The 11,503-nt window shown below is 49.2% G+C and overlaps 1 protein-coding gene across 3 annotated transcripts in view; it reads left to right on the top strand.

Annotated features, from left to right (window-relative positions):
* Positions 1–5,942: 5,942 nt before the first annotated feature.
* Sephs1 (selenophosphate synthetase 1) overlaps positions 5,943–11,503 on the top strand; it is a 26,994-nt gene continuing 21,433 nt past the window's right edge. The window contains exons 1-2 of one of the 3 annotated variants that reach the window (XM_021215515.1): positions 5,943–6,264; positions 8,910–9,181. In XM_021215515.1, the coding sequence (XP_021071174.1) occupies positions 8,989–9,181 (193 nt within the window). In that variant the 5' untranslated portion in view covers positions 5,943–6,264; positions 8,910–8,988. Of the gene's footprint in view, positions 6,265–6,636; positions 6,998–8,909; positions 9,182–11,503 lie in introns of those variants that run through there. The other 2 variants (XM_021215516.2, XM_029547465.1) reach the window with 2 other exon arrangements.

Here is an 11,503-nt window from a genome sequence, read left to right on the forward strand (position 1 = left end):
AAAAAAAAAAATTGAAAGAAAAAAATTTCTGTGTTCAGTCCCCAAGTGGCCCCCTTATCCCTAATCCTCCTGTGAGAGTCACCTTGTGGGACTGTTAACTAACATGGTAAGCTTGAAAATGACTGACCCAGCCTCTGTACACCCTTCTCCCCATAAAGGAAAAGCACCCAGTGTGTCCTACGGGGTGGGGGTGGGGGTCTGTAAAGGGGGGGCTGTAAAGAGGCAGCTTCTAAAGAGCTTTATATAGGGGCACACTTTCTACTGTAGTAGGTTCTCCTACCAGAGAGCTAGAAGATGTGGGGGGGGTATATTTACATGACTGGAGATGCCAAATATTAGGTCCCAAGCCCTAGGACCAATGACTGAGGTGTCTGTTTAACATATCAAGGTGAACTTGGCTACCAGATTCTCCCAGTTTGTTACAGGGCATTGTTGGCATGCCCTTATATACATACATACACACGCGCGCACACATACACACACACACACACACACACACACACACACCAATTCTCCAGCTCAAGGGCTGGGATGTCCTCCCCCCACCCCACCCCCACCCAGAGGCTCTTCCCTATATAATCCAGCTATTTTAACTACCATTTAGTTCCCCCCCCTTTTTTTTTTTTTTTACCATTTACCCTCTTAGCAGCTGCACTTGGTTCCTCTAAGACCCACCTCTTCCTTGCCCTCCCCACTTCTCCTCACATCGCTCAGGGTCATGTCCACTCTGGGCTCTCCTAGATGCCCCTGCCTCTGGCTATGCTGTCCCTCCTGACTACAGTAAACTTTTGCCTCCATCGTACCTAAGAGCAGTCATGCCCTTATTTTTTTTTTACTTTTCTTTCTTTTTTTTTTTTTTTTTCATTCACCACGAGGCCAGAGACCTTGGATCCCTTTGGAGTTACAGATGGCTCTGCACTCTCTGCCATGGCTGGAAACTGCCAGTAGCTCTGAGCCAGCTCTGAGCCTCCTCTCTGCTCCAAGACTGAGCACTTTAAAAGTGGTAAGGATCCAGTCTCGGGGGTCTGGAGGCTGGTAACTTGAAGTTGGGTGTCAATATGGGACAGAATAGAAGGAGAAAGGAGCCCGGGTGAAGCTCTCCCTAGTTAAGGATCCCAGCACAAGCCGGGCAGTGGTGGCGCACACCTTTAATCCCAGCACTTGGGAGGTAGAGGCAGGCAGATTTCTGAGTTCGAGGCCAGTCTGGTCTACAGAGTGAGTTCCAGGACAGCCAGGGCTACACAGAAAACCCTGTCTCAAAAACCAAAAACAAAGCAAAACACCCCCCCCCCAAAAAAAAAAAAAAAAAAAAAAAAACAAGAATCACAGCACAATAGCATTCAGGAGGCAGACGAAATGTGGTCTGCATGAGTTCAAGGTGAGCTGGAACTGCATAGTAGATCTGCTCTCAGATAAAAAGAACGGGTCTGGTGGGTTGGCCCCGCAGGCAAGACTTCATTCTGATCTTGAAGAGGACCAGAGTTCAGTTCACAGCACCCCTGTTGGGTAGCTCTCAAGTGCCTATAACCCCAGCTCCATGAGATTGGACAGCCCCAGCTTCTTCATGTGCCAGAGTACATACACCCCCACACAGACCCGGACAGGACCCGTAATTGAACATTCAATCGTTACAAAGATGTTTAACATAGTCAACAACATTTACTTAGTCCCTCTCTCCCTCCCCAGCTGCAGAGCTGTGATTTCCTCCGTAGACTCTTGCTAGAAAATTCCTTACAGTAAAGGGAGATGTCCTAATCCTGAAATAAGATCCTAAAGATGCCTAGCTTGACCTCATCAGGCTATAACCTCACTGAGGTACCACTGGACCTACTCTAGAATATCTTGCATCAGAGAGAGAAAAAGGAAAAGGTTTCTTAGTAACCCTCTGAGATGTTCCTTGAAAGTCACTAAAAAGATACATAAGTCTATTGCTAAGACACTTAATTGCTACTCTTTCTTGAGGAGCCCCCACGCAATGTGGGCATGTCTTCCTCACCCCCAGAGCGCCTCTCTTAATTCCCCTATCCCCACACAAGATCCCTGTTTAAAATGTCATTTAATAAGCCACAACTCATGAGAAGCCCATACACATGCTCTGAGAATCTTTCTGTTTCTGATACACCCCAATTCTCTCCTCCTGCCCACTCCTGTGTGGAAGCCAGGGATCTATCTGGCTTTATCTGACTCAAGTTCCCTAAATGATGAGGGGAAAGTCCTCAGCCTGCAATGGGAAGCAGGCGCTGATCTGTGTCTGTCCCTGTTCCTTGCCTCTTCCAGGAGCCCGTGTTTGAGAGCCAGCCTTGGGTGTCCCTCTCTGTCCCTGGCCACTGTCTTCATAGAACTGCCTCTTATTGTGCTCATGTCTCCAAGCCAACTTTTTAAGAAAATACATTATTTATGTGTCTAAGTGTTTTTGTCTGCATGTAGGTATATGCACCACATTTGTGCCAAGTGTCTAAGGAGGTCAGAGGAAGGCACTGAGTCCCCTGAAACTGGAACTAGAGGTGGTGATGAGTCATGTGGTGTGGCTCAGGTCTATTGCAAGAGCATCAAGTGCTCCTGACAGCTGAGTTCTCTCGCTAGCCTGCTAGCGCCATCCCTTCCTCCTTTTTAAATTTATTATCATTATCATTATTATTGTTATTAGGACAGTTGTCATAGTGTAGCCCACCAGGCTGACTTCTCAAGCCCATGATCTTCCTGCCTCTGCTTCACAAGTGCCGGGATTCCAGGTTTGCACTAACATGTCCCGCTTGCTTTTCTCTTTTCCTTTTGGTATGTGTTTGTGTAGGTGCATGTGTGCATGTGTGCCATGTGATGATGGGTTAGAGGATAGCCTGAGGTGTCAGCCCTTGTCTTTCTACCTTGAGACAAGATCTCTTCAGTGCTATGGGAGCCAGGCTGGCTGCCTCCCACCTCCTCCTAGGCACATAGGACTGCAGTCAGCCGCCCCTCAGCTTTTATGTGCATTAAGGACTGTTAAAAGGATTGGGAGATTCAAATCCAGGTTCTGAGACTTGTCCAGCAAACACTTGTACCCACTGAACCATCTCTGCAGTCCTGGTTCCTCTGCCTTAGAACACACCAGCCATTAGATTAGGACCCATCTATATTCGTCTTGATTCATTTTCATGATTTCATTTGTAAAGACCCCATTTCTTTTTTTAAAAGGTTTTATTTGTTTTATATATATGACGAGTTTACTGTAGCTATCTTCAGACACACCAGAAGAGGGCATCAGATCCCATTACAGATGGTTGTAAGCCACCCTGGGGTTGCTGGGAATTGAACTCAGGACCTCTGGAAGAGCAGTCAGTCAGTGCTCTTAACTGCTGAGCCATTTCTCCAGCCTGAAATACCCCATTTCTACAAGAGTCTTTTTGTACTGCTGCTTTGAAAATGCTAGAGATACAACCCAGATCTTCTCACATGCCAGATAGTCACTCTACCAACAAGCTAAACTCCAGCTAGCCCTGTTTCTAAATAAAGCCACGTTCATGTACGCTGTGGTCATGTGGTGCAGCTTGGACATATCTTTTGGAAGAATGGGAGGCTACAACTCATTGCGCCTGACAGATGTAACGTTTCAAGGGTAGCTGGTTAATTCCTATTTTTTAATAAGCCTCAGCATGGTAGTACAAGTCAGGGGAAGTTCCGTCTCAGATGGGATCACTGGAACCTGGGGATGTTAGGGAGGTGGTTCCCGGGAATGAATGGTGTTCTGAGGCCCTTTCAGGTGAGCTTTCTTGAAGGACAAATTGGCAGATTGGCTGACTAGAGGGAGTTCCATAGCAAAACAGTACAGGTAAAAGGGCATCTTGAGTGCAGTAAGATGGTCCACTGGACAGCTAGCCTTAAAGTCTACTGCCTCCCAGTAAATCAAGGCATCTGGGTCTCCAAGACTCTTCAGCCTACACTGCCGAGAGAGTTTTAGAGTCAGAGTGTAGAGCTCAGTGGTAGGACTCTTGGCTAGCGTGTGAGGCCCTGGGTTCCACGCAGAACTCAGAGGCAGGGGCTTGTTTCAGAGCTGCTGGAGACCTCCTCCGGCCCCCTCCGGCGGTGGGTGGGGGAGGAGAGGGTAGGCCTGGTGGTGCCTGTTAGCTTACAGGCAGGGAAGAAAGAGCCTTGCTCACATTTCCATGGATACAGTGCTCGGTCCAAGATCTCCCTCTGGGTTAATCCTACCTCTCTAGGGGGCTTAGGGTGCCATGCGGATAACACAGATTTGCATCTCAAAACTCCAAACTGTTTTCCCAGTTACCTGGAGTATTGTATTGAGTGGGCACAGAACTTAGCATCTTGAAGGTTGAAGTTATTGCAAAACTTGTTAGCTTCCCAGTAGTTCCAGTGTCAGAAGCATCATTCACTGGTCATTCAGTCCCCAAAATTAAAACTGGAGGATCTGATACTTACTCTTCTCTTCAATACACATTAAATCACACCAAATCCTTCCCTTCTGCTGCCCCCCAATGCTTCCAGTTCAAGTACACATGCAGGCTTAGTACAGTTTCATTAAAACAATAACCCCTAACCCAGGGCATTATTCCTCCATCACCACTGAGAAAGAGCATCCTTCAACATTAACAAAGAGCTAAGTATCCTTGGAGGGACACACAAATCTAGACACGGGGTCCTGCTGTGTCATCCACATCGAAAAGCTTTTTTTTTCCCTCATTGTGAAATCTTTTGAAAAAAAAAAAAATCACGCTTTTTTTTAACTAAGTGAGGGACAAAAAAAAAGTTACATTGTTTAAAATGCAAAATCAAATTTAAAAGGCAGAGAGGGACAAATGTATCTTTATAACCCTTTCCCCCTGGTTTTTGAGTCCTGGTGTGGTATCTGGTGAGGCTGTGTTTGTGTCTTCTCCTGACCATTCAGAAGAAACTATATTCATCAACAATAAATCGATGTCCGAAGTCTAATGCTAAGGAGCCCAGGTGCTACTGTGTTCTCCCAAATGTATTGTGGAGAAAAGACAAAGGCAGGAGACGCCTGTGACCATCTCGCCACACTTTGCACCCTAGATCCCACTCCTAAAAAAACAGACAAATGGCAATTTCAGGAATGAAAAGGACATCTGCGTGGTGTGCGAACCTAAAAACAGCCAAAAAAGCCAACAATTCTGCTCCCAAATAATCGGGAAAATGAGAACCTATTCCAAACCAAGTTCACTCGGCTCAGCTTTCCAGAGAAGTCCTTCGAATGGACGACGCACTCTGCACCAGCAATGCAGTCCGAGGTCGAAATCTGAAGTTACTTCATAAAGTGAAACCGCATCACTAATGTCAATTCAAGCACACAGGATTAGTCTGCCATGTTTACTTGGACATGGGAAGAACAAATGATATAACCGGGCAACATAAACTCTCCCTCCCCAAAATGCAGTTCAAAGATTCAAGAAACTTCACAGGGCACTTGCATATTTCACTGGGACTCCAAGGAAATGCGGAGCTACGTTCAAACAATAGAATGAAGATGGGAGTCACTGAGAATGGAGCGCGGGGTTAAGATGGGTTTTCAAATGTCTCACTGGGGGCGACCTTGGCTCCTACACGCTGCAAATTGTTCCCACGGTCACAGTCTCGCAGCAGCAGAGATCCGGGAGCAGGTATCTCACCGGGCCAGGTTGTGCAAAAAACAAAAACACTCTGGTCCCTTCTCGCGGGACAGAGGGATGCGAAAGTAGGTGGCCCCCATCACTCAGGGTTGCTGCCAGTGCTACTCGCAACTTTTGAAATCAATCTACCCCCCTCTTTTTTTTTTTTTTTTTTTTTCTTTTGCATCATGCAACGGATGCCACCGTTCCTTGGGTTTGCAACCCCCCACCCCTCCCCCGAGACCAATCATTGCCGCGCTCGGGCCTCTGCACAGCGCCCCCGCCCCCTTCCCGGGCCGCACGCAGCCACCACCACCACCACCACCGCCGCCGCCGCCACCACCGCCACCAGCAACACGGAGCCGCTCCGGCCACCGACCCGCCGCCTTAAAGGGAGGTGGCCGCTCTTAAAGGGACCCTCACGCGCCCGGCCGGCGGGAGCGCGGCGGCCCGGTTCCCGGAGGGCCGCGCCCAGCCTAGGCCAGAGAGCTCCACGCGGCGTCCGAGCGCGGGGCCGTGCCGCCGCCGCCGCCACCGGGAGCAGCATTTTTTTTTTTTTTTTTTTTTTTAAATTCAGGCGACGCTTAAGGGAGCCCGGCGCGCCCGGTGCATTGTGGGAGCACCGCGGCCCGTTTTCGGGAGGAGGCGGAGGGCGCAAAGCGAGCCGGTAAGCGGCGGGCCTGGCGAGGGGGGGCGAGGCAGCAGGCTTAAAGGGGAATAGCGGGCCGCAGGCCCGGCGCGGCCGTTGCAAATCCCCCTCCGGGCCGCCCGGGCCGGCGGGGGAGCCGTGCACCGGGGCCCTTCGCGCGCCCTGCCTGGAGAGGGGCCGAGCCCAGGCATTGGTGGGGCCGCTTTAAAAAAGAAGCGCCGCCCGCGCCGCTGCCTCCTCCGCCGTCGCCGCCGCGGCACGCGGGGCCGGGGTTGGGAGGGAGGAGCGGAGGGGGGGGGAGGGAGGGCGGCGGCGGCCAGGCAGGGGTTAATCTTTTCGCCCGCCGACATTTTTGTGTGGCGGCGCGGACGGCGAGGCCGCGCGCGCGCCCTCCGCCTGAGCCGCCCGGTGTCCTGGCGCCGAGCCGCGCGGGCCTCCCCGCCCCCACTCGGCCCGCGCGTCCCTCCGGTCCCCGCCGGCGACGGTCTCCCCGCGGTAGCGGGCGACGCGGGGCCTGCGCTGCGGCATGGCCCTGCCGGCGTCCCGCCCGCGGCAGCGGCGCGGAGCAGAGCGGTACAAAGAACGCGGCCCGCGCCCGCCGTGCCTTTAAAGGCGGCGGCAGCCTGAGACTTAAGGTGTCCCCTGAGTGGCATCCTCCGCGCCGGGGTCCATGGAGGGCGCGGGGTCCCGGCGCGCACGGCTCGGAGTCCGGGCCTGTGTGCACGCGCGGGACCTGGGGGCTGGCGGGGAGGTAGGTGTGCTGCCCCACCGCGCCCCGCTGCCCGAGCCCGCCTCTCGCGGGAGCGAAGGGGTTAAACGCGGGCTTTAAATATTCATGTCATTGTTTTAAAGGTGTAAACAGGTGGCTTCCAGGTCGGACGCACTCCCCTCTGCCCAAAGCACACCCCAAATTTCATCCTTTTCAAACAGCTCGAGTTTCCTTTGAGGCCAAACCGTGTGACTTAGGTCTCCTTGCACTAGGGACTTTTTTTTAACTGCTGGGTTTTCTTGATGTAAGGCGTTTTTAAACTTTCCTAACCAGAAAGTGTAGGGGAAATAAGGTAAAAAAGAAAGGGGCTCTTCAGAGCCCCTCTCCTGCCTTTTGGTTGAAGCCATAAGGATTGGAGGTAGGAAAATAGATTCTTTACAAAGGGCAGTTTTCCCGATTTGTACCGGGTAGAAGTGAAGCAGGCACTTTCTCCAAACTGTTAAATGCCTTCAGAATGTCCATCTCGGAAAACTTGCCTGGCTCACACTGCTCTTTAGAGAAGTTTGGTTTCTATGAATGATGAGCGAAATCCGTCTCGGTCGTTTCCCGCTGAAATCATTGCTCATGTCATGTTTGTGACGACGGTTTGGATTACTGCCCGAATTTGGGCTTTGTGAAATTTAGTTTAAATGAGTGATGTGTTTCTTGGGGGGATGCAAAACTCTATAAATGGGAATTATGTTCTCAATCATAAATTTTATAGGAGAAACCGACCCTAAAACTTAGGGTGTCTGTAATTCTATGCCCAATAAAGCATCAGTCAGAAAGTTTGTAAATCCCAGGAGCACTTTTTTTGGGTTTTGAATTAGATGCAACCAGAGGAGCTTGTGCAGAAATGCAGTGTGTGATACTACTAGTGATCTCATGTGATACTCTTTCTTTTCGTAATGAGCTAGTAATGAACTAGTGGGTTTTGTCAATGGTGTGTGTACTGGTTTGTTAGGCAGGATGTTTGCTTTCTAGGAATGTTAAAAAACATCAGCGAGCTTTGCAAGCACTCCCTTGAAAGGTGTTTTACAGCCATGGGGGGGGGGTTGTTTTGTTTTTAAGTAGTGTCTGTCCTTCAGTGACTCCTCCCATTAGTCTGGTTCCAAGGGAGATTGGTTTTTTAAATTAGGATTTAGTATCTGGGAGAATTTCACGGGGGAATGGTGGTACACACCTTTAATCCCAGCACTCAGGAGGCAAAAGCGGTCTCATCTCTTTGAGGCCAGTCTGGTCTGCAGAATGAATTCCAGGAGTCAAAGCCATGCAAAGGGACTCTGTCTCAATTTAAAAAAAAAAAAAAATGCATAAGATGCATTTGTGTCCTCCTTTCTACAGTTTCTGGTGACTTTTATTTTTTTCTGTGAGAGAGCAAAAGACAGCCAGAGGTTTTTCCAGGAAAGTGGCTGTACCTGGGATCTCTGCTTGCTTGCTTTTTTTTCTTTTTTGGGGGGTTGAGACAGGATTTCTCTGTGTAGCCCTGGCTGTCCTGGAACTCACTCTATAGACCAGGCTGGCCTCGAACTCAGAAATCCACCTGCCTCTGCCTCCCAAGTGCTAGGATTAAAGGCATGTGCCACCATACCTGGCTGGATCTCTGCTTTCTAAAGCATAGAACTTTTAGTTTAATACATAGTGAACACCAGCCAGTTCTCTTAGCCCTGAACCCTAGAACAACTAACTTCAGAGAGTTTACTGCCCAAGTGGCAGGTGTCACGTGAGCTTCCCCTCGGAGCCATGGTTATGACCACAGTCGCACTCTCCGGTCCTCCGTAGATTCCCCTGATGGCAGTTTACCAGCACCCTAACTAACAAAGTATTTCCCGGTGTGTGTCTCTGGTATGTACTCATTCACTTGATTCTTGAGTCTTTTAACAATGATTTCTTTTTATGTTTTGGTGGGACCTAGGTGGATCACAAGTAGAAAGCCCAGTGGATCGAGAGAGAGGGAGGGGAGGGGCTGAGCTGTGGAGTGCGGCCCCAGAACCATGTCTACTCGGGAGTCCTTTAACCCGGAAACTTATGAACTGGACAAGAGCTTCCGGCTAACCAGGTTTACTGAACTGAAAGGCACAGGCTGCAAAGTGCCCCAAGATGTCCTACAGAAACTGCTGGAGTCTTTACAAGAGAACCACTTCCAAGAAGATGAGCAGTTTCTGGGAGCTGTTATGCCTCGACTTGGTATGTACACCATCTTTTTTTTTTTTTTTTTTTTTTTTTCAAGACAGGGTTTCTCGTATAACCCTGGCTGTCCTGGAACTCACTCTGTAGACCAGGCTGGCCTCAAACTCAGAAATCCACCTGCCTCTGCCACCATCTTTTAACACTCAGAAATGTAGTCAACAGTCAACAACCAGACGCCTCCTCTGTGTTTCGACTCTTCAAGCTCTGTCAGAGGAACTCAGGGTCCAGTGTGACTGTTAATGTCTCTTAAAGAATTAAAAAAGCATCAGGGCACGTGGTTGGCAGGTTTGATTTGTAGTGTGGGGTTTTTGTTTGTTTTGTTGTTTGTTTGTTTGTTTGTTTGAGACAGGGTTTCTCTGTGTAGCCCTGGTTGTCCTGGAACTCACTTTGTAGACCAGGCTGGCCTTGAACTCAAATCCACCTGCCTCTGTCTCCCAAGTGCTGGGATTAAAGGTGTGCGCCACCACACCCGGCTCAGGTTTGAAATTATGGAGTATATTGTGACATCATTATACTACAGTAGGACGTTTTTTGCTTTAATTTTTTGGTTAGCTGAGAATAAGCAGAAGTTCCTTTCTGTCTTTTCTCTCAAATGGCCTCTACACTGCTGTGCTATCTGCGTTGCCCTAGTGAAGGTGTTGTCTTACATAAGAACAGCTTTAAGGCCTTTGCAGGACATATTGGCTGAGGTTTTGAGTGGGCCACACAGACTGTTGCAGACTGGGAAAGTAGCTTAGTTGGTAAAGTTCAAGGACCTCAGTGAGTTTGATCTCCCAAACCCATATCTTTAGAAACAAAAGTGTGTGTGTGTGGTGCAGTGTGCTGGAGAGGGGAGGCAAGACATTGACAGACTCTGTCTAAAAAATAGAGCTGACCCCTGAGGTTGTACTGTAGCCTGCACATGCATGTGTACACATATGCAGCTGTACCATATGTATACATACGCTTTACGCATCAGTTGTACACATACACACACCCATGGATTTGAAGTTGACCCCGGAGTGCCTAGTGGAGCTGAGGGCACTGTTGTTTTCTTTCCTGAGTGCTGTGTATGTTAGTGGTTTCTCTTTCTCAAACACAGAGCTCCTCCCAAATGCTGGGATTAAAGGAGAGCCCCAGTATGCATGGCTCTGTGAATCTGTTACTTAAAGATCTACATAATTACTGTATGGCTTCTTAGTGAGGGTCTCTCCTGACCAAGAAGCAAGCTGGGCAGGAAAGGGTTTGCTTGGCTTACTGCACATTGCTGTTCATCATTGAAGGAAGACTGAACAGGAACCTGGCGACAGGAGCTGATGCAGAGGCCATGGAGGATGCTGCTTACTGGCTTGTCTTCATGGCTTGCTCAGCCTGCTTTCTTCTAGAACCCTGGACCACCAGCCCAGGGATGGCAGCACCCACAATAAGCTAGGCCTTCCCCATCACTAGTTGAGAAAATGCCCTGCACCTGGGTTTTGTTTGTTTGTTTGTTTTTGAGACAGGGTTTCTCTGTGTAGCCCTGGCTGTCCCAGACTCAATTTGTAAACCAGGCTGGCCTCCAACACTCACAGAGATCCATCTGCCTCTGCCTCCCACATGCTGGGATTGAGGGTGCCATGTGCCACCACTGCTTAACTATGGCTGGATTTTTTTTTTTTTTTAAAGAATTATTCATTTATTTTATGTGTATGAGTACACTGCAGCTGTCTTCAGACACACTAGAAAGGGGCATTGGATCCCTTGGTTGTGAGCCACCATGTGGTTGCTGGGAATTGAACTTTGGACCTCTGGAAGAATAGTCAGCGCTTTTAACTGCTGAGCCATCTCTCCAGCCCCAGAAAGTAGGTGTTTCTTAAAACCAGTTATTTTTTTTTCTATACTTGGAAGCTGTCAAGTATGGGTTATTCGTACAATAGTGTTCTTTTATTTATTTGTTCATTCATTCATATAGTTTGGCCTTTTTTGGAACTTGCTCTGTAGATCAGGCTGGTCTTGAACTCATAGAGATCTGCCTACCTCTGCCTCCTGAGTGCTGGGATTAATGGTGTGCACCACCACCTCCCAGCAAATGTGTTCCATTGATAGAAGGTTTCTGTCTTTGAGACAACCTAGAGTTCCGTGTAGCTTAGCCTCAGCTTCTCAGTCCCACGTGTAACCTCTCTGGGGCCGCACGGCTCTGTTCCTCTACCACAGTTACCCTTAGCTTTCTTACTGAAGCTCCAGTTTTCAGGGACCCATGTCAGGCTTACTCCTTCTTCCTTCCTTACAATTTTAGGGGAGGGTGTGTGTGTGTGTGTGTGTGTGAGAGAGAGAGAGAGAGAGAGAGAGAGAGAGAGGGTG

This window comes from Mus pahari, chromosome 16, assembly GCF_900095145.1.
Source record: "Mus pahari chromosome 16, PAHARI_EIJ_v1.1, whole genome shotgun sequence".
NCBI classification, from domain to species: Eukaryota; Metazoa; Chordata; class Mammalia; order Rodentia; family Muridae; genus Mus; species Mus pahari.